The sequence below is a fragment of the Heloderma suspectum genome, chromosome 5 (genome assembly GCF_057233095.1).
Source record: "Heloderma suspectum isolate Gila_16-S chromosome 5, 16-S_ref, whole genome shotgun sequence".
Taxonomy (NCBI): Eukaryota; Metazoa; Chordata; class Lepidosauria; order Squamata; family Helodermatidae; genus Heloderma; species Heloderma suspectum.
Genome location: NC_139462.1, coordinates 167,083,061 through 167,106,006, shown reverse-complemented (window position 1 = coordinate 167,106,006; position 22,946 = coordinate 167,083,061). Strand labels below are relative to the sequence as shown.

The window sequence follows — 22,946 nt, the reverse complement described above, 5'->3', positions numbered from 1 at the left end:
ATCGTCGAATAAGCTCTCTCAATCGGCTTTTCACAAGCTCTGCCTCTTGCCAGACTCTGACGCAACACATGGATTGGTTTGTCTCACAAGTGGATGGATGGACACACTTTCCTAATCCTGAAGATTTTTCTCTATTGGAGGGAGATACTACATGTTTTCCAGGAGATTCAGATTCTTTTTGGAGAACTTGGGATTAACTCCTATTCCTACATCATTGTTCTCTGCCAGCCCATACTTGAGAAAACATGGAGGCTGAACAGTTACCTTCTAAGGCCTGGATATGGCTTTGGAAATAATTTTCAACTTGCAAGTAAATATGTACCCTATTCCAGAGCAGCGAGTTTTTACCAATATCCTTTTAAACATTTTGAATACTAGGGGTTGGATCCAGACTCTGTCAGACCTAGAATAGACCCACTGAAATCAAAGTGACTTTAGTCATGACAAACTTCAGTCCTATTGACTTAAATGGGTTTACTATAAGTATGATTAAATCTGGATCCAACACTAAATGATCCAATAACCTAACAAACCAACCTAATTTTTATTAAGTGTATTAACTTGTCTATAGGTTTGAACCTTCTGTCCTGCCTACATGCTTAAATGTTCTATTGTGCTTTTTATTACTGGTAGCCAAATCTTGGAGTGTTAATGAAGTATCCTCAAATGCCTAGAGGGCTAAAAGGAAATATTAAGATCCATGTGGAGTGGTTGCAGCTGTTTATTAAACATGTTCATGATTTTCTGGAATATTAACCAGAGAACTGTCAAAGGATGCAAGATTAAGAGTTTAAGAAGTATCCTACTTGGCCTTAGTTTCCCACATTCATGTTATACAACTCTGCATTTTTAAGAGAGCAGGATGTTAACGCTCCAATTTATATTTCCTAATTTATATTCCTCTATCTTAGTGCTGGATAGCTGTCAATGGCAAGGAGCAGAGATGGCAGAACTGCACTGCTGGCAATACTGAGGATAGTCCATGGTTCTTTACTTGAATCATCTCTTAGATTGTACCCAACAGCCAGCTGGAGATATCAGAAAGCCAGCTCTTGATTTCAGCACTGTCAGTCGTAAGGAACAGTAGCAATGTTCATATGATACCTGAGTTTAAACCAGAAAACCTCCCACAAAACAGCACACTGCCTGCTTAGTAAAATAGATCATATTCTTTACATGAGGGATGGGGAACCTCAGGGCTGGGATTCCAATCTGGCCCTCTTGGGGTCCCAATCCAGCCTTCCTTCCAGTGTCCTCTAGATAGCCATACCCCCTTTCCCTGGCCCCACTCCGTTTCCCCAACCACTGATGATTTGGTGGTTTCCCAGTTTTGTACAGTTTTCCGTATTCTTAAAGGCTGAAATGCCTCTCTTAAGGCTTAGTCACTGGCAGTATGTGATTGCGGGGGGGGGGGGGAGTTGTTGCTTTTTCTTTTTCTCTTTTTTGTATTTTTGGCCCCAGCCCTTTTGCCTTCATAAACAAAGCAAAACTTGAGAAAAGCAGCAGCAAGCATTGTCATAGCAGATTTTGTGATGAGACTGGCACTAAAGACAAATAAGAAAACCAATTGTGCAGCAAGTGGCTTTTAAACAAAACATTGTTGGTTTGGGGAAAGGGAGGGCTCACATACCCTCGTTAGATCCATTCCAAGTTTGAGTTGTGAGATGAGATGAAGAATTATGCTGCGCTGATCTTCCATGACTCCTAAATCATCCTCTTCATTATCTTCATTATCTGTCACCTCATCCTCAACCAGGATCAATTCCCGAGCTGAACGCTAGCCAACCAAAAAAAGAAGAAAAGAAGGCATAATCAGTATCACTATCTGGACACACACGGCATAAGTTCAGATAAGCTTAATTATAGAGCTTTCTAAAAACACTAGGAAGATTATTTCCAAAACTCCCTCAATGTTCCTATCACACTAGAATAATCATCACTGGTAAGTTATAAACAATAATGGTTTCCATTGTGGTGAAAATTTGAACAAGCCATAAACGGAGTCCTCAGGATGCATCTGAGTATTTCCAGTAAAAAAAAAACCTCCATGCACACACACTTCTAAAATGAAATAAATCAGTCAACAAAATAATCATGTGGGGAGGGGGGGATGACAAATACAGAATCAGCTACCTAAAATATTAAAAGCAGATTTGCTGTACAAGTGAAAATAAATTATTCATGCTCTACTTTAAAAATAGATCTCTGCCAAGAATATGGTTGCAGTGCACTATTTTGCCTTTATGTGTTAAAGAATAATGACAACACTGCACAGCTGTTCATTTTTCAGACATATGGGCTAGTGTTTCAGATACCAAATCCTTTAAAAAGAAAGGGTAATCATAACTTTCATCATCAAAAAGCAACAAAAAACCTCACTTTCTTATCCAAAAATAATTGCATTTTTTGATAAATTTAAATTCACATCCCACTGTCATAAGCATCATGCAAAAATATTCAAAGCATGAATTATTTGGGTTGTCAGCTTTTTGGCTGGGGGGTGGGGTGCAAGTTGGGCTTGTCCCTGAAAATAATACAAACCTGGCCACTTGCATTTCTTGAGGCTATACTACTGCTTGGGTATAAACTAAATACCAGGGGAAATTTTGTTTCACCTATTATTTTATTTGATAAAAGCATAGCAGTAGTTCCATAGTAATAAGTGCTCTTGTGAAATGAACTCACAAATAATATGAAGTAATTATAGAAGTAGCTGTAAAAGAGTAATTTTGTCTCTGGTGGGAAGAGAGGGAACAAAAGAGGAAATAAAGTATGTTTACTGATTCTTCTATTTCACAAGAAACTGAATCCATTTTTTTCTCCAAAAAGTTATTTATCAAAGTTCAAGACCTTTGTAGTAGCCAAAAACATGGAGGGTTCTTTCATCTACATTCTACACCATTAAGCATCATTATATAAACATGCTGTATTTACACAGATAAAATTAATTTCTACAAACTCTTGACTGTAATAATCAGGTCTCTTTTAAATGTAATATTACTTTAAAATATCCTTGTACTCCAAATGAATACTGTTCTATCTAGTCTTATTGTCCCACTAGAAGAGCACTTACAAGGCTGCAACATTAGCTGCAGCTTGTGGTGGCTCTGAACTCCACTTCCCCCCACCCAGTCATATAACATGCAGGAAAACATATTCTTGCAGATGATGGCTTGGCTGTCTTTACTACTTAGATAAATAATCAGCTTCAGTTTTAATAGTACATAAAAATGAAAACGGTACACAATCTAATTCAATAATCTTATAGGAGCAGTAAAATATTAAACCTTTATTCTGCAGAGTACAGAGCTTAATTTGAAAAGGGGGGAAATGAGAGAGGGAGGGAGAGGGAGAGGGAGAGAGAGAAAGAGAGAGGGGGGGAAGAACTTATCAAGAGTAGCATCAGAACTTACAGGCGATGGTTCTATGGCAGGCTTGCTTATCATCCAGCTCGACCACATTGAGTGTCCTGAACTACGTAACAGCACTGCTGTTTTCAGTTGCTGCTGCTCCTACTGCTAGCTCCTTTAATGGCAAACAAGCTGGAGCCAGGAATTAGTAGTACCAGGAAAAATCAAGAGAAACTTCCCTCCCTGCTCTACCCGCACCTCCTTTTTAATTTCCAATGAAGTTGAAAAGCATGATGTCAATTCAGGATGAATCTGCTGCCTACATGTCTAGTCACATGACACTGGATCAGTGAGCTTAAGTACAAATCGCTTGCAACTAGAGAAATGCTGCTGCTCCTGTTGTTGGGTCTCCCCCTCCTAAAGGGCACATGAGCTATCATCAGAAAGTGCATCTTGTTCAGCACTGAGAACAGGAAAAGATTTCAGCCATCATATGTTACAAACCTCTTTCCAACTATGGAGGACTTTAAAAACAAAATTAAAAACTTAAGATTCCAAGTTCCTTAGCAGTATTCCCCATCATGCCCGAGTTATCAGAACAAACTTGCAACTTTATTAGGAAGTCCTTAGAATCAAATGAGCAAGGACTTCAATCATGTCTCTACACATACCCAAGAGCTTTATTTTCATAGAATTTGACTTACTAACAACGGAGGGCCATTTCCAATGTTACTTTTTACCAAAACACAGTGTGACCTGGTTCGCACGTCACAACCCACGGTGGGTTCACCCTTGTTTGTTTCAGGGTAGCCTGTCATGACATCCAAAACTGACGCGGTTTTCTCATCGTCATCGAGCACAAGCCATCCTGAGAATCCATAGCTTGTTGCTGGGTTGTTCAGAGTGGCTTGTCATGACGTGCAAACTTGGCAGAATGGCTTATACATGTTTTGTTGGAAAGGGATTCAAAGCCACCTGGCAAGAGCAGCAAAAAAACCCAGATGCTCCTTGCAATCTTGCTAGTACCACCTCCATTATTTTCTTCCCCACCGTCAGTGAGATTTGTGCATATTTACTTCTTTTTTAAATTTTGGGGAGATTTGCACAAATATGCAGTAACTATTACGCTTTAGCGAATTTGTACAAATCCCCCCGAACTTAAAAAAAACTAATTAAATATGCACAAGTCTCCCCAAAGGTGAAAAGCATTCTACAAAATAAACTATCCTCCACTAATGAGTGCATTTGCACTCATTAGCAGAGTAGGCTGCTGAAACTGACACAAAGGGCCATGGGATTACACGCTGGGAGCAAGCAGAGTACAGAGCTTAATTTGAAAAGGCGGGAAATGAGAGACTAAGGAGGAAACAAGGGAGTGTGGGCCGAAGGACTGTGGGCAGAAGGCCTAATGGGGAAACAAGCCATGGCAAGTTGCAGAGTGCCTGATTGTTTGTCAGGAGTAACTTTGGTTAGCAAGCAAACAACAAACCAACCATGGCTTATTTTCAGGGTGGCTTATTGTGACTTGCGAACCAGCCCAGTAAGACACATGTGAGGAGATCCACTTCATACTTAACTGTTTCCCTTGTTCTGGAAATCACATGGGGAAGGGGGTTAGTTCCTTTCAGCAGTAGCCCCTTGCACCTCATATTGCTAATGTCCAACCATAGGTGAAAAAATTGGGGGAAAAAATTAAACTATTTCAGACATCATTTTCCACTGGCATGCATTTTAAGAGCACCGGGGGGGGGGGGCAGCACATTACTTTGGATTCCACCTGGTGCTCTTAAAACGCACACCAGTAGACAATAAACCTTATTATCAGCAGCAGCAGCATCAATGACAATAATAACAATAACAATACATTCAGTGTATGAGTCGCCCTATAGCTCTCAGGGCGACATACACAATAAAAGCATAAAAGGCAGGTTGCTACCTGCAGCTGTAGTTCTTTGAATGGTCATCTGTGCATTCATACATATAGGCTCTGTGCCTCTGCGGAGCCTTGATTCGGGAAATGTCTATAGCTGAGGAATTTTGGTGGGAACCCTTTCGTCACCGTTCCAGTGCATATGTCCTTAGCAGATTCCCACTTATTCCCTCAGTTCCTTCAGACCGACACTGTAGCCCCAGAACCGATAGGAAATACCTTCAGTACCCAACATCGAAATCAAGTATGACACCAAAGGGAGGTGGCTGGTGAGTTGGCTTAATGCACAGATGACCACTCGAAGAAGTACATTACAGGTAACAACCTGTCTTTCTTATTCATTGTCTCTGTGAATCACACATATGGGCAAGTAGCAAGCTAACTTACAAGGTGGTGGGTCGGTGTCCTATTACAACACAGAAGAAAGGATAGTACAACCAGAAGTACAGTCAGCTCTAGCCTGAACATCCAGTCCGTAGAGTCTAACAAAGGTAGACAGTGCCGACTAGGTTGTCAACCAGTTCAGGAATGGCAACCCCGCTCTCAAATGCTACCAACATTGCTACTGCACAAGTAGAGTGAGCTCAGACTGAGGCAGACAGTTCGAGACCAGCCAGTTCATATGATCATTCAATAGTCTTTACAACCCAAGATGCAAAGCGCGGAGTCAAGAGAGGCTGACCTTTGCGCTTGCCACCATAGCAGGCAAAAACACAAGGCAAAAGCCTGAATTATCGAGTCTTCGACTTGTAAAAGTCCAAAGCATGGCGCACATCAAGCGTGTGCATGGTTGACTCCAGGGATGTATTTGGGGAAGCAAAGATGCAGGCAGAATAATGTCCTGGTTTAAATCAAAGTCCCACACAACTTTTGGCAAGAAGGTGGGGTCAGGTTTGAGGACCACCTTGTCTTGGTGAAGGTGAGGTAAGGCTGGTCTACTCTGAGTGCACAGAATTCACTGGCTTAGCGTGCGGATGCAATAGCCACCAAAACCACCACTTTCCAAGAAAGGAGGCGTAGGTCCATAGTCACCAGTGAAATATGAATATATGCAATATGAAAATACGCATCCCTGAAGTTGATAGAGGCAAAGCAATTTCCCCGAGAGAGGAGAGGGAGAATGCCAGAAAAACCATGCAGAACTTCCTGGGTGAAATGTACAGGTTAGTCCTCGGAGGTCAAGGATTGGCCGGAGCTCTCCATCCTTTTTCAGTACCGTAAAGTACTGGGAGTAGAACCTGTTGCAGGGATGTGAGCATGGAACGGGCACGATGGCTCCTTTCCCGAGGAGTGTGTCGACCTCCTGGTGGTGAACAGGTGATGGAGCCATGACTTCCATGGTACCGAGCAGAGGCAGGGCATCAAACTCAATCCTGTAGCCCCTCCAAATGATGGAAAGCACCCAGGAGTCCGATGTGATGGAACGCCTGGTCCAATGATAGGTGGACAGAAGATCTCTGAAAACAGTAAGACGAGCCAGTAGATCTGAGTCAAAGGTGCCACCTATTTCTATTGTCAGATTTGCAGCGATAGATGTGCAGCTTTGATGTCTGGAAAGACTTTCCCAATGCCACAGGTTGAGAACAGTTCTGTTGTGATGGCCCCAGTTGTTGGGGTTGATATCTGGTGGTGGAACTTTGGAACTAGTGCCATTGTCTGGATGGCTGCTCGGGCATAAAGCCCACTCGACACACTGTGGTATGGGCTTTCTGGACTGAGTCTAATGCATTTTTGCATTAAACAACCCTTGACCATCGAAGGGCAGGTCTTCGATGCAGGCTCTAGTCTCTTGTGGGAGGCCAGCTGACCTCAATCAGGCATAGCGACTCAGAGTGATGGAACCAACCAGTACTTTTGAGTCACAGTCAACTTGATGACACAACCTATTTATTTGCTGTCTCAACAGCTTCATAGCCTTAGATTGAAAGAGGCAACTCATCTTGTCGGGTTGGGTTGGAAAATGGTCAAGGAGACAACCAACTTTGTCCTATAGCAGTAGCTGGTACCTAGACATTACCACCTGATAATTTGAGATCTTCAGACCCATCACTGCAGAGGAATATAATCTCCTCCCAAGTAGATCAAGGCATCTGCCTTCTTTGTCAGTTGGGGAGGAATGTCCCCTACGGGGCCTTGCCTTACACTACTCGACAACCATTGAGTTGGGGCTCGGTACTTGAATAAGTAATCAGCATTAGTCTCTTGTAAATTATACATTCCCTCCAAATGCTTGGACATTGGTGGCATAGCAGAGGGGGCTCTCCAGGGAGGAGAGGAATGGCCATGAGTCTGAAAGATTCTGCATTTATCACATTGAAAACTGGATCCTGTACTGTGGAGGCTACCTGCTGGGTCTGCAGACCCAAGGCCTGCACCATTCTCAGAACCTGACTAGAAAATTGCTCCAGGTCCTGTGATGGAGAGATGGCTTCATTTGATCTGATTAACAGCATTAGGTGATGAGATGGAGAGAGGGCAGGAGGACTGAGACATGGTATCTGGTTGATAGCCCTCCATACCAGAGAGTAGAGATTCCTCTGGCAGAACCTGTGTGAGACCGATGAGATGGCACAAGTATTAGTTTGCACAAGCAACTGTAGTGTGCCTGGCGGCTGGGCAACGGATAGGGTGGTCTGCAACTGCGCCACTTGTTGTTGCAGTGGAGCAGGCTGGACAGTTTGCAACTGCACAGTCTGTATCTGCAGTCAAACAGACAGCATGACTGGAGTTGGGTTGTGAAGACTGTCTTCTCCTTCTGGAGGTCTCAACACCAAAACAGACAGCTGTCATCAGTACCAACTTTCTCCCCAATAAGGAGGATTAGAATGGCAAGCAGGGTAGTATAGACCATAAGAATAATTACAGTCTTCAACCCAATCTTGGGGTCCCCTGTACCACAAGACCCAGGCTGAACATCTATCCAATTCATAGACCTGTCCCTATAACTGATCCACTCATAAAAACTAGGGGTATGACCTCTGTTAGGAGAGGTGACTGAATAAATTCAATCCAGCAATCACAAACACCGATCACAACCAGTGCCATAGCCTTCTAGTCGACAATGATGAGGTGGCAAAATGGGTGGGCCCATTGGGGACGGATCCTGTCGACATTTTTGGCTCCACAACAGCTTCCAACGCTTGTTTCCAGAGAGCGGCTTTCAGCCAGTCAAAGCAATTTCATCTCACCTCTTTTGCAAAGGCTGGGCAGCAAGGACAGGCCTCAACAACATGGCTTTCACCAAGGCAGAAAAGGCACAAAGAATGTCTGATGGAAGGCAGTAGCTTAGCCCCACAACAACTGCACTTCTGAAATGATGCCCTAAGGATGTCCATGAGGGCGATTGCGAGATCACGAAAATCAAAATAGAAAAATAAAATTTACAGTAAGATAAAGACAGAAATACTCAATAGTTAAGAAGACAGAATAAAACCTCAGCTACGAAAAGCACTTTCAAATTGAACTGAACGCAAGAGAAGGTCCCAGACAATGCTACCACAATGGCGACCAAAAGAGAACTGAGGAAATAGGTGGGAACCTGCTGGGGACTCGCGCACTGGGGCGGGGGGGGGGGATTCCTGCTAAAATTCCTCAGCTATAGAAGGATCCCAAATCGAGGCTCTGCACAGGCACAGAGCGCATATGTGTGATGCACAGAGACCACGAAGAAGAAGAAAAAACAATAAACCAATGATAAAAGCCAATAATACACCACATTAAAAAGTGTTATTTTAAAAGCATCAACAAAAATTCTGTATTTCAAAGACATAAAGCTAAAGCATAGAAGATTATTTCAAAATGCAGCAGTACACATATCCAAAATAAAGCAAGCAGCATTTTAAAAGGACTTTGAGAATAAAAAGGTCTTTGCTTGGTGCCAAAAAGTCAACAATTAGGTGCCAAGTGGATCTCTCTAGGGAGAGCATTCCACAATTTGGGGGCCACCGCAGAAAGGCCCACTCATGAGTAGCTACCCACCGAATCTCAGCGTGTGGGGACACTTGGAGCAGGGCCTCAAATGATGATCTCAGGGTCTGGGTAGGGATGGACAGATTCCCTACCATCCGTTCCGTGGGGGGTGTCCACAAGGAGGGAGTTGATCTGTTCCTCCCCCCCCCCGCCCCCGGAATCCTCCAGAGCATCTCCGCATCCAGAGGATTTCACGGAGCTGCACTCCAGCTCTGTAGCGCAGGCGATACAGTAATGGCAGCTGCCATTACCATATTGCTGGGAGAAATACAGCCACAAATGGCATAGTGGATGCCACTTGCAGCCATAAAGCCCTGAGCTGAACCTAATTGCAGCAGTTTACGGCTCTATTTAGGTAAAAAAAACAGCACTTTACAGCCGCAAGTGGCATCCACTACACCATTTGCGGCTGTATTTCTCCCAGCAATACAGAGCTGGTGTACCGTTCTGCTGGAAATCCTCCAGAGCTGGAGGTAAGTTGTGCCATTTCACCACAGATTCCCGAGGCTGGATTTCAAAGAATCCAGCCTCATTTGAGTCCACGGTGGAATTCTCTGACATCCCTAGGTATGGGCAGGAACATATGGGAAGAGACAGTCCTTTAGATACTGTGTCCCCAAGCTGTGAAAGGCCTTTAGGTTAACACCAGCACCTTGAATTGGGCCCAGAAATGAACTGGGAGCCAGTGAAGATGGTACAATATTTGCATCGACCATGAGTTAAAACTCCGGGCTGTTACTCCATCAATGCCACCTGAGTTCCAGGATCAGATGTCATGGCAAATAACCCAGGAACGTGGTGCTCCTGGATTGTTTCGCAAAGCAGAAGTGGGCAAACAGTCGGAAGTCAGCATGCCCACTCGCTTCCACAGTCATGACCAGCCCATAGTTTAAACAACCCATGGGTAGTCATTATGTGCAAACTGGGTCAATATCTGAAATGGTCCCAAGTTAACTAGTTTTAAAAACTGCAATGACTAAAGAACATATCACACAACCCACTGTGCATTTAGTAATTAAACTTTGAACCAAGTGTGTAATTTTCATATTAAACTAAAATGAAGTTCAACAACTGAAGCAGCAATCCTGGGAGTTGTTGTTGTTCAGTTGTTAAGTTGTGTCCGACTCTTCGTGACCCCATGAACCATAGCACGCCAGGCCTTCCTGTCCTGCGCTCTCTCCCAGAGTGTGCTCAAGTTCATATTCATTGCATCGGTGATGCTATCTAGCTATCTCATCCTCTGCTGTCCCCTTCTCCTTTTGCCTTCAATCTTTCCCAGCATCAGGGTCTTTTCCAAGGAGTTTTCTCTTCACATTAGGTGGCCAAAATATTTGAACTTCAGTTTCAGTAACTGTCCTTCCAATGAGCAGTCAGGGTTGATTTCCTTTAGGATTGACTGATTTGACCTCCTTGCAGTCCAGGGGACTCGTAAGAGTCTTCTCCAGCACCACAGTTCGAAAGCATCGATTCTTCGGCGCTCAGCATTCCTTATAGTCCAGCTCTCACAGCCATACGTTACTACTGGGAAAACCATAGCTTTGATTATACGAACCTAAACCTCTGAGTAGACACGTCTAGGATTGTGCTGTAATTTGCATTTTTAAGAATTAAGAATTGATGAGAAATTACTAGGTCAATTAAGTTTCGTGCCAAAATATTGCAAAGAGCATCTTTCCCACTTTCAATTAGCTCCTAGAATAAAAAGCCATCAAAAATGTCAGTAGCCAAAGTGAAACAAAAGGCCTTTACCAGAGAGAATCAAACCAGCAGGAGGTCCTGGATGTGCATCCACCTGTCCTCCTCCTATGGAATCTCCCCATATACCGGGGTGGGGAACCTCAGGCCCAGAAGCCCTCCTGGGATCCCAGTCTGGCCTTCTGTGGTTCCCCCCTACCCTCCTTCCCCCCGCCCCAACCACCAACCGTTTGATCATTTCCTAGCTTTTGTACAGTTCTTCCACCATTCTAAAAAGTTGAAATGCCTCTCCTAAGGCTTAACTAATGGCAGTAAGTGCCTTAAGCTAAAATATGGTGGTATTTTTGGCCCCACCTCTTTTGCCTTTGGTCCTGCCCACCACCAGAATGTGCTCCCCCCAAGCTTCTCCAAAATTGAATTCAGCCCTTGGGTTGAACACGTTTCCACACCACTGTCATATGCCATGACTGAAAACCCCTATGTCTTTTCAGGGAATTATTACAGATGTAGAGGAGAGAGAAGAGAAACAGCTTATTCTACCTTCTGTGATTGGCACCAACTCCCCCAACCTGGAGATAGGACCGTTAAAAATAAAAAAAAGTCACAAAGGGCTTAGAATTGTAAACATTTCTTACTAACAGAGCTATGAAAGATTTCCTTTTCTTCCACAATGTAAGCAGCAAAGCCAAGAATATGGAGGTGGTTTTAACACACAAAGGCTTGGATCCAGTCTAAGTTAACTGCACTTAGATTCCACTCAATGGGACAAGTTAGTCATTACTCAGTAGGATCTAAATGCAGCTAACTTAGTCTGGATCCAACCCATTAAGCAATTAAAAAAAACATTCCAAAGCAAAAATCTGCAAGGCATGTGATAAATGAAGTGGATTTGTGACATTTAAATCTATATAACTGGACATTAATGACCTTGAATGTGGCATCATTACACAAAAGGATTGCTCTTTTTAAACCAAACACACACCTCAAAATAAGAACCAAGCTGGTTATATATAAACAGATTTCACAAACTTGTTTGCACAGTCATTAAATGAAGTCTGATGTCTCAGCATAAACTGGATTAGTTACTGATGACATCCTGCAATACACAGATCAGGATAAACATGACAAATGCTATACTAGTGTGTACAGAAAAACATGGCAATCAGTAGAATAACGTCAGAGGACACTCCAGTAAATGACTGATCAATTTACTATTATGTCCTATAGGGGAAAAATTGACAGTACTAATTTATTCTGTCCTTGCTCCTCAATAGACAATGTGACCCACTGAATTGTCAAAGCACATGGTCAAAGCCTTCATATTAACTCCCCCAAGAAAGAAACAAAATAGGCAAGTCATTAAGATTGTGTTCCAAACCTTTGGAACAAGTTGCCATCGGAGGTCCGTCATGCTCTGTCATTGCAGGCTTTTAAGAAGGTCTTGAAAACATATTATTTTACTGTGGCCTTCTCTTAATATGACTGCTTGTTGTTGTTATTGCCGTTGTTGCTGGTTTTATTGTTGGCTTTTATCACTATTTTGTTGTGTTTATGTTTTTATCACTTTTAATATTTTAACAGTTTTTATTAATTTTACTGCTGTAAGCCACCTTGCGAGGGTTTCCAAAAGGCAGCCACCAAATGTTTTAAATAATATAAAATTAAATTAAACCCAAATAGCAGACATCGACAGTGCAATCCTGTACATGCCTACTCAGAGGTAAGCATCACCGAGCTCATTATGACTTACTCCAAAGCAAGCCGGTATATAGGATTGAAGCCTGAAACACACTCCTGAGGCAATCTTAAGGTCATTGTTTTACATGAAGTCATTCATTAGGGGAGAGGTGGGCAACACCTGGCCTACAAGCTGCATGCCCCTCCCGGTGGCCTCTAGTGCAGCCCCTGCTGCCCTGCCACTGAAATCTGGTACTGGCAAGCAAAGATGGTCGTTTGTCACTGTCAATAGACTCCCTAGCTGAGCTGATGGAGGTGGTCTTGAGTGTATTGTTGAGATCCCTCAGACTGTTAGTTCTGGGGGATCTCAACATTCATTCTGAGGGCACCTTGTTAGGGGCAGCTCAGGGTTTCATGGTCTCCATGACAACCATGGGACTGTCCCAACACGTCATCGGCCCAGCACATGTAGCAAGGCATACTCTAGACTTGGTTTTCTCAAGTGGACAGGGAGATGGTGATCTGAAGGTGGGAGACTTTGCTTCTGTCCGTCATGGTCAGATCATTGCTTGCTGAAGTTTAGACTTATGGAAGCGTTTCCCCTCTGCAAGGGTGAAGGACCTATTAAGATGGTCTGCCCCTGGAGGCTAATGGATCCGGATGGTTTCCAGAGAGCTCGGGGGAACTTTCCAGCTGATATGGCTGGCTCTCATGTCAAAATCCTGGTTGATCTGTGGAATGCAGAAATGACCCAGGCAGTTGACATGATTGCTCCTGAGCACCCTCTCCTGAGTAGAGCTCATACTGCTCCATGGTACACCCCAGTGCTGAGAGCAATGAAACAAAATAGGAGACGGCTTGAGTACAGGTGGAGAAGAACTCCTAGTGGGTGCAGTCAAACCCTGGTGTGTGCCTATGGTAAGGTATACTCAGGAGCAGTGAGGGCAGCAAAGAAACAACATTTTGCAGCCTCCATTCAGCCTTCCATATGCCACCCAGCGGAGCTTTTCGGGGTCATTTGTGGCCTATTACATGCTGCCCCGTAAGGAGACCGTTGACCCATCTGAGGCCCACTGTAATTCCTTTGCTAGGCACTTCTAGGATAAAACCTCTTGCATCTGCCGGGACTTAGACTCCAGTCCTACAGCAGGTGAATCTGGTGAGCACAGCCTTATCCTGTTTTCTTGGATGAGTTTCAGTTGGTACAGCTCGAGGATGCTGACAAGGTGCTTGGACTGGTTCATGCAACCACTTCCATATTGGATCTTTGCCCCTCTTGGCTTCTAAAAACTGGCAGGGAAGGAAGAGCTGGCTGGGCCAGGGAGGTGATAAATGACTGCTTGCAAGAGGGAGTGGTCCCGGGCCGCCTTAGAGGCAGGGGTGAGACCACACCTAAAAACCCTCCCTGGACCCGGAAAATCTTAATAATTTTAGGCCAGTGGCAAATGTTCCTTTCCTGGGCAAGGTTCTTGAGTGGGTGGTTGCCAGCCAGCTCCAAACACTCTTGGATGAGACTGATTATCTAGATCTATTTCAGTCCAGGTTCAGGCCAGGTTTTGGCACAGAAACAGCCTTGGTTGCCCTGTATGATGACCTATGTTGGGAAAGAGACAGTGGGAGTGTGACCTTGTTGATTTTCCTTGATCACTCAGCAGCTTTTGATACCATAGACCATGGTATCTTTCTGGGGTGATTGTCTGTGATGGGAGTGGGCGGTACTGCACTGCAGTGGTTTCACTCCTACTTGGATGGTCAGCTCCAGAAGGTAGTACTTGGGGGATACTGCTCGGCCCCATGGATTCTCCAGTATGGGGTTCCACAGGGGTCAGTTTTGTCCCCCATGTTATTCAACAGTTACATGAAACCGTTGAGCATGGTCATCTGGAGTTTTGGAGTGCATTGTCATCAGTATGCTGATGACACAGCTCTATTTCTCCTTTTCATCTTCTTCAGGTGAGGCTGCAGATGTGCTAAATTGGTGCCTGGCTGCAACAATGGACTGGATGAGAGCTAATAATCTGAAACGTAATCCAGACAAGACTAAGATGCTGTTAGTGGATGGTTCTGCTGACCAGATGGAGGATGCTCAACCTATTCCAGATGGGGTTGTACTCCCTCTGAAGGAGCAGGTCTATAGCTTGGGGGTGCTCCTGGAGCCATCTTTGTCACTTAGAGGCTCAAGTAGCCTCAGTGGCACAGAGTGCCTTCTACCAGCTTCGGCTGGTGGCCCAGCTACACGCCTATCTGGACAGGGATAACCTGGCTTCAGTTGTCTATGCTCTGATAACCTCCAAGTTATATTACTGCAATGTGCTGTATGTGGGGCTGCCTTTGAAGATGGTTCGGAAGGTGCAGCTTGTGCAAAATGTGGCAGCCAGACTGATAACAGGGACCAGAATGTCTGACATATAAAAGCGATTCTGGCCCGCTTGCACTGGCTGCCTATATGCTTCCAAGCCCAATTCAAAGTGCTGGTTTTGACCTATAAAGCCCTACATGGCTCGGGACCACAGTACCTGACAGAATGCCTCTCCTAGCATGAACTGACCCATACACTACGCTCTGCATCTAAGGCCCTCCTCCAGGAGCCTCCTCCAAGGAAGGCTTGGAGGGCGGCAACAAGGGAGAGGGCCTTTTCGGTGGTGGCTCCCCATTTATGGAATAATCTCTCTGATGAGGCCCACCTGGCGCCAACATTGTCATCTTTTCGGTGCCAGGTTAAAACTGCCTTCTTCTCCCAGGCATTTGGCAGCATATAATGAGTCTCTTGTCTCTGGCTGATTGTTTTAAATTGTTTTAGATATATGTTGTTGTTCTGTGTGTTATTTGTTTTATGTCATTATGTGAATGGTTTTTATATTTATATAATGTATTTTAATGGTTTTTAATTTCTGTGAACTGCCCAGAGAGCTTTGGCTATAGGGCGGTACATAAATATGATAAATGAATGAATGAATTTCAGTGGCAAACAATGATGGAATCTGAAAGGGGACAAATTGGAAACAAGCTAAATTTGTTCCTTTTCAGCCTCCATTATGGCCTGTCACTGTATTTTGGTGACAAACCACCAGTTTTTTTCCAGTGCCAAAGCTGCCCAACAAAGTTGCCAAGGAATGTTACTTGACCATTTAGTAGGACATATCCAAAGGCTTCCTAAATTAATAAAGCCCTCATGTTAACCCACTGTTCCTTCTATTCGTATACTAAGCTGAACCATCCAAATGTTTAGATAGTTATGTGAAGACGTAGATTTTATATTGGCCAGGATCCAAAGAACAGGACACCCAACTTGTTCCATACCCCGAGGACAGGATTTCTCAAAACAGCAGCCTCCTTTGAAATTGGCAAACTCCTTTTGAGGCTAAGGAGACTTTTAAAAGCAATTTCTATAGGCCATGTGTGTGTCTGGTGTTCAATGAAGGAAGTTCAAAATCCCACTAGATACACTCAAGCCTTTGGGTGCCTCTAAAGTACTTCTTTGGATCCTGGCCATTAACATTTGGCAATGTGGGGATGGCAAGGAGTGAAATCTCAACTGCTGTTTTTGAAAGCACTGTAATCTCGACGAAACATAATTTAATCACAGTTGCCGTCAAGTAAGGAAAAAACAGACCAGCACCAAAGAGATCTTATATGATCAAACAAAAAGCCAGCCTCTCTGTAGGTCTGTCTTAAATTTAGAAAAAGAAAAAGAAGAAAAGACTTTGAAAAGCTAAAGCAATTCACTCTTCACAGGGTTGTATTTATATTAAGCTAAGCAGCAATAATACCGTAGAACGCAATAGATTTTTTGTTGTTGTTAGCTATAACATGCTGTTCTTGGATAAGTGAAAAATAATTCTTTTCTAGGGGGGTATATGGAGTCTCAACAGCACAAATATCAAACCATATCCTACTTAAGGTCCAGTCAATGGTAGAACCCTCAAGTTACAGCTCTCAATAAACCTGAAAAAAATGAGCAGGGCAAGAAAGTTACTTGCTGCACCTCCAGAGAAAGCAGCATTCATCAATTGTCAAAATGGTCACAAGCCACCAAGAAAAGATCCATGTTCCTATAAGGCCCACATGTTAAGAATGTTCCATAATATAGAATTATTTTAAAGTAAAAGAACACGTGTAAAAAGGGTAGCATTCTAACAATACACAGGATTTGTTTGAAAGTTTGGCAAAAGACCCCTTCCTATTTCAGTTTCCAGATAGGTTGCTGTATTAATCTGTTGCAGCAATAACAACAAAGATTCTTGTAGCACTAACAAATTTATTCTGGCTTTCGTGGAAACTGCCCACTTCATCTGATGCTTCTGTGTCCACAAAAGCTTGTGCCAGAATAAACGTGTTAGTTTTTAAGGTGCCACAAGACTCTTCGTTATTCTTCCTGTTTCACTTAATACACCAACTACCATGGGTCATATTAATTTGGACATGATTCTCCATGATATTTCAATCAGGCATTGCATATCTGGTTACTGTGGGGAGTTCGCATGTGTTCAGCATTGTGGTTTTTGCTATATGTCAGAGCTCCACCTAAGCAGGCAAGTGCATATGCAAGGGAATTATTTGCACACACTGTTATAATTAGGGCTGTGTATGGACCCCGCAATCTGACTCAGAGACCACTTCAGGGCTTCCAAGGCGAGCCCAATTCAGGGGAGGGGACGGGGACAGGACTCACTTCAGTCTACAAAGCCAAAGCGGGATTTGGAAATCTGAATCCCACTTTGCCACCCCGCCCTGCAACATGCCACCCAGCCCAAGCTCCTTACCTGGACCCTTGTTCCATGGCGGGGGGGCTGACGAGGGAGCCACAACTGCCAGTGCCGCCAGGGGAGCTGCTGCCACCGTCAGCTCCTAGGCCCTCTGGACATGTGCCAGCAGCTGTCTTGTTGTTCTGGGATGGGAGAAACCATTTTTAAGATGGCTCTCCCCCTCCAGAACAACAAGTTGGCTGCTGCTGTGCATCCCTAGGACCCAGGTAAGGACCTGGGGGCTGGGAGGCAGCAGTGGTGGTGGCTGGGCTTCCAGATCGCGCTGAAGCAAACTGAGGTGACCTTCTTCGGGCTGCTTCAGGCCCCCTCTGGCTCGCCTCGAAGGTGGCCCAAAGTGCCCCGCTTTGACTCAGAGCTCAGGCTTCAGGCCAAAGCAGTGCACAGCCCTAGTTATAATGCAACTGAAAGGCAATTGCATGGCTGCTTTTCATGATATAATAGTTACATCTAGAAATGAGGAAATGACACCTGTGCAGAAGCACCATGCCTGTGACAAGACCACTCAGTGAGTCAGAAGCTAAGCTCAGAACCACTACAAGCTCTCACTGCAGACCTGCGTTTACCCACAGAGTTTCAAAAGCTATAGTGTATTTTTCAGTATTCAGCTCAGCAGTACTTAGGAGGTTCCACTCAGTTAGCAAATTAATTAAATCAATGAATGAACATATACAAGGTTTCCCCACAACAGCAGCAGCAGACAGGATAACTTTAAGTTCTCTCTCATATCTCTCTGATGTATAGCACTGTCTCATCACACAAAATATGAGACAATCACACAATGTTAGGGCTTAAGGCTTTGCTATTTTGAATTTCTCAGACCACTCTTTCCGTACAGGATCCTAACTTTTTGCTCACTGAACAGAAGGAGTTTCCATTCAGGGAAGGAGAGCTGTGCCCCTGGAAGCCCCCTTTTGTTGAGTACAACTCAACAAGTTAGCAAAAAAAGATGGGGACCAAGCTTATGTAGTTATTGCATATTTACATGGAGATGTGTGTTTTCAGATGATTTCATTTTTATTGGAGAGGATATGAACTCATCTTATCCGAAATGTTCCTCTCTGAGACAAAATAAAGGCAGAAGCTTTGGCTTAAAATACATTTTCTTCAGTATAAAATATGCATGCAAACAGGTTTACCAGAGATATTTTACTTGTGTGTACAATGCCTGTTGCAGCAAGCTATAAAAATCAAGATTAGTTAGATTAGACTAAGTCATTTCTATCAACACCACTGTAGTAGGCTTAATGTCATTTAATTCTGCTTTTACTGTAATTGTACATTTAATCATTTAAGCTAAGCATACCTTACCTGGGACTTTCCAGTTGATTGTGTCAGATGTCATATTTGGGTGGCCTGATAGTGAATAAGCTTAGAACAGTAGCATTTTGCCAATTGATTAATTTAGCTGTACAAATCATTAAAGACTAAAGGCATTTGCAGTACTATGCAGCCTAAAAAGGATTTAATCACACATAACAGAAAAAGACAGACCACAGTCAGAAATCCTCTGATGTCTCTGCTACCTAGAGGATGTGCCGCATCACTATGTAATAGCAAACGTGCTCTTGACAAAGCTGAAACTGCTCACTTTTGGTTAGTGCCGACAACATTGACACAACGCGTTTATTGTTTAGTTGATCTGGGACCATCATATGCTTGGATTTTATGTCAAGTGAAGGGCACAATAAAACATTCCAGTCTCTGGCAATTCCTTATTGTAAAAATACATTCCGCTTGGTGATACAGAGATTCCTTGGCATTTCTATGTGGTGTGACTTGATTTACTGTTAATGAAAAATTAAGATGCCGTGGATTTTAATATGCTTCATTTGACTGATAAAAGACCAAGACCAAAACAAAGCCACGCTGCATGAAGTATAAGCGTTCAGTACATTTAAAGTGGTCTTCCTCCTCCTTTAGCTAGAAGACTAGGCAGAACAGTGATGCACTTCAAGTATGACACAACAAAGCCTTGCTACTCACCTGGGAAGAATATGAAGCTGTCCCTGGGAAAGAACCCGAGTGGCAAGATGCCATATAAAAAGCTAGCACCATCAGGGACAGGACTCTTTTTTCCCTGGTGTACTAGGACTGTACCACATGATTTTAGAGTCCTTGGGTAACTGGTAGCTCTTTAATTCTAGAAAACAGAATGTAGTGCCTGTAGCCCCTACCACATAAATTAAAACAGACAGAAAATTAGGAGATGAAAGGATGAAGGTAAATTGTCAGAGAAAGCTACTGATGATTAAGAAATGGCCTGAAGAACCAGAGGAGACCTTGGGATTGTGAAGTCAGACAGAGAGAAACAAAAGCTGGATAAGGGGCTAGTGAAATCAGTGAGATGGGTAGGGTGAAATTAAGGAGAAAGGAAAGAGAAACAGGAGATGGGAATGGAAGGGTTATGTAGAAGTGAGTTTTTATAAGTCAGCACAACTACCTGAGTGGGAAGCAGAGCAAAACAGACAAAAGAAAAATGAGAACCAGGATGTGGGAAGAGGCCGCACAGAATGGGCTACACACTTGAGGTAGGACAGGAGCTGCTCACTTTAAAAAATAAGGATACTTTTATGGGCGGGACAAATTGCACCTATGTTGTCACAATGATCCACGTGATGTATCCAAGTCATAAGTGCAGGATGGGACTTGTTCAGGATGGGACTGATGGTTGGGATTTGATCCACAGGGCCAATTTAATTATAGCCTTTACTATATCAGGTTCTCTAGCTTCCAATACAATGTCTTTTAAGACATTTGTTTTCAGGCCTATATAAGAAGGGCTAAGCAGACTTTAAAAACAAATGTTTTGGCAGCTTTGAAAAACACCCCCCTGGTAATTTTTCAGAGTTGGTTCAAAAGAGGCCAAAAGTATTCACCTATCACATTGCCCTCACTCTTGATTTGTGATGCCATACTGCTTACAATGTGATCCCAGATTAGCTGGAAACATCCATATGACTAATACAGAAAGATGATGTACTAAGGGAAAAGGTGCCAACGCAGCATCAGATAGGGCAATAATTAACATCCAAAAATTTGAATATCCTCACAATTTATGGGGTCTTTTTCAGGCTAAGTTTTCTTCCCTCCCCCTCCCCAAGCACTACTTTCAATGTGAAAATAAACAATGGGAAAATATTCAGTTCCACCCTAGCATCTCCAAAAGCTCTTATTTGAAAGAGAGGACTTACTCCCTTGCAAAGTTTTGCCTACGTTCAGAATAAACTACTGCACCCAAAATAACCCCTATAACCCCCTAGTTTATTGTTACTTACTCAATGTTTGCCAAAGTTACCTTAGCTTTGCACCCTTGATCATCCTAAGAAAGCCAATTCAGGAATTAGCTTTGTGAAAAAGAAAAGAAAAATGCTCAGAAATGCCCATTTGAAAGGGAAAAGGTAGTAGGGGTTGAGTGACAATTGTGTGATGAGCAGAAGGCATTCAGTAAAGTGTTCCTTTGCAGAAAGACAGACACGCACACACTTCTCAGGAGGAACATTTATGGAAGAACTGGGGAGGAAATCCAGGAATCCACAAATAGCGTGTCTCAGTGGCTAATATTTTATTGTCCTTCCTGCCAGTTCCTTCAGCCCTCTAGCAAGCACAGAGGGCTCAAGGGAGAAGTCTGGTCAGGGCTGGCCCAAGACGTTTTGCAGCCTGAGGCAAAGGACAAGATGGTGCCCCTCCTATTCCATGTACAAAAGATGACTGGATTGGCAGTTGAACCTTTCTTCAACAACTGGCAATGGGACAGCATCCTTCACCACTCCTGAGGGCAGCCTAGGAGATGTAGGGCATACCGCATGGCCCACAACTCTCTCCTGCAATACCTTGCTGCCACTTCAGTATCTGCTACTTGAGGCAACTGCCTCACTCTACCTAATGGTAGGGCCAGCCCTGGGTCTGGCTCCACTTGCATGGAAGCTACAGGCAAGAAAGAAACAGCAGTAGGCACTCTACCTCTCTCCCAAGCCTTCTGACAAGCCCAAAAAGCTAGATGGAGAGTTGAAGTCTGGCATCACTTGTGTGGAGGTTTGGCTAAAATGAAAGACAGTTGCTGTCTCTTTTCTTATACAAACTGCAGTGCAAGGGAAAGCATGTTTGAGGCTGCTGGGAGTCCTTCTGGCCAGATGAGCTTTCACTCCTGGAAAGCAGCACTGGGGTCACCTGGAGAAATCCTCTTCCTTGGCCACTTTGAACCACACTCTAGACTAAGACTGGGCTACCCTATATAATCTTTCTCTTGAGAAAAAGTATGTAAATCAATCTCTCTTTGGCATGATTATCCAAAAGAATATGTTATCACATATTTGCTAAATATGTTAGTAAACAGGAAAATACCTCGGCACATCCCACTTTCAGAAAATACGGTAACTGACGTAATATTAAGATATATAAAACCCTTCACCTGAATATTAAAAAATAAACGAACTCAGTAGCAGGATCCCAGATTTTCACAACTCCTATAGTATGAGGCAGAAAGGAGACTTGTCTGCTGTTGATAATATCCAGCTGGGTCAGCCAATTTTCTCAAGGGTAGCATTTAATGGTTCATTCTATTTCAAGGCACAAGTCTAACCTCATTTTTGTTTAGTCACTTACAATGTATTTGCTGGATGTCAGCCAAAAATCTCTTTCCCCTCCCAGTCAGTCCATGAGCTCTGATTAAAAGAGATGCAGTTTACAACAATATACCGTAACAGAAACCCAAGCAAAGCGAATTACTATATGAAATCTGCCTGTAGAGAAAATAGTCAACTGGTGTGCCAATGCTCAAAGAAAAAATAACATCCCACCATATGACACACAGGGAGTGCTCCCTTTTTCTGCCTTCTCTTCAAGGCTTAAGCAAGTTCATTTGCAGAACCATTACAAAAAGTCAACAATTTGCTGCTAATATGAAGCAACACTCATTGCAATCAATGCTTTTCTGTAACTGGCTGTGATTGAAATCCCAAAACCTCTTAAGCAATCCCTCTCTTTAAAACAAGAGAGACAGACTGACTGGGAGAGGCACCATTTCCTGCTCTGCCTCAGGCAGCAAAGTGACTTGGGCTAGCCCTGGGAAGGGGGTAAATGTACATTTAATTGAGTAAACATCCATGCAAACCATTTTTAAATGGAAAAAAGGCAAAGCTCCTGCTTGAAGCCTGGAAGGAGGGGTAAGCCTGAAGAGTGAATCACTGGACAAAATTGATGGAATGTACATCTGTTCTTTTCTCAGCAGAAGCAGGTGGAAGCCTAGCTCACCAGAAGGGAAGAAAATCTGTACATACCCTAAGTGGAGTTTGAGAATCAATCTGGGCTGGTGGTGAATTGAACAACTACAAGGGAAATTCACTGGGCTGGGGGTGTCTTTGAGCATGATGGAATATTGCACTTCTGTTGCTGAATTCTGGTCTCTGTCTCTGAAAAAAGGAGGAATTGGCTCTTTGGAAAATTTTATACTGCCTATCTTTCAGGGCTGCTATAAAAATACTGAGTGTAAAGTGCTTTGAATGCACCGGAAAAGTATTAGGCAGATATTAAAAGCAAGCATTAACTGCAAAATTAATGCAT

The 22,946-nt window shown here is 43.4% G+C and overlaps 1 protein-coding gene across 2 annotated transcripts in view; it reads right to left on the bottom strand.

Moving 5' to 3' along the window:
• OSBPL10 (oxysterol binding protein like 10) overlaps positions 1–22,946 on the bottom strand; it is a 90,941-nt gene that overhangs the window by 21,116 nt on the left and 46,879 nt on the right. For both annotated transcript variants that reach the window (XM_084858269.1, XM_084858270.1), the window contains exon 7: positions 1,631–1,777. In XM_084858269.1, coding sequence (XP_084714395.1) covers positions 1,631–1,777 — 147 coding nt within the window. The remainder of the gene's footprint in view (positions 1–1,630; positions 1,778–22,946) is intronic.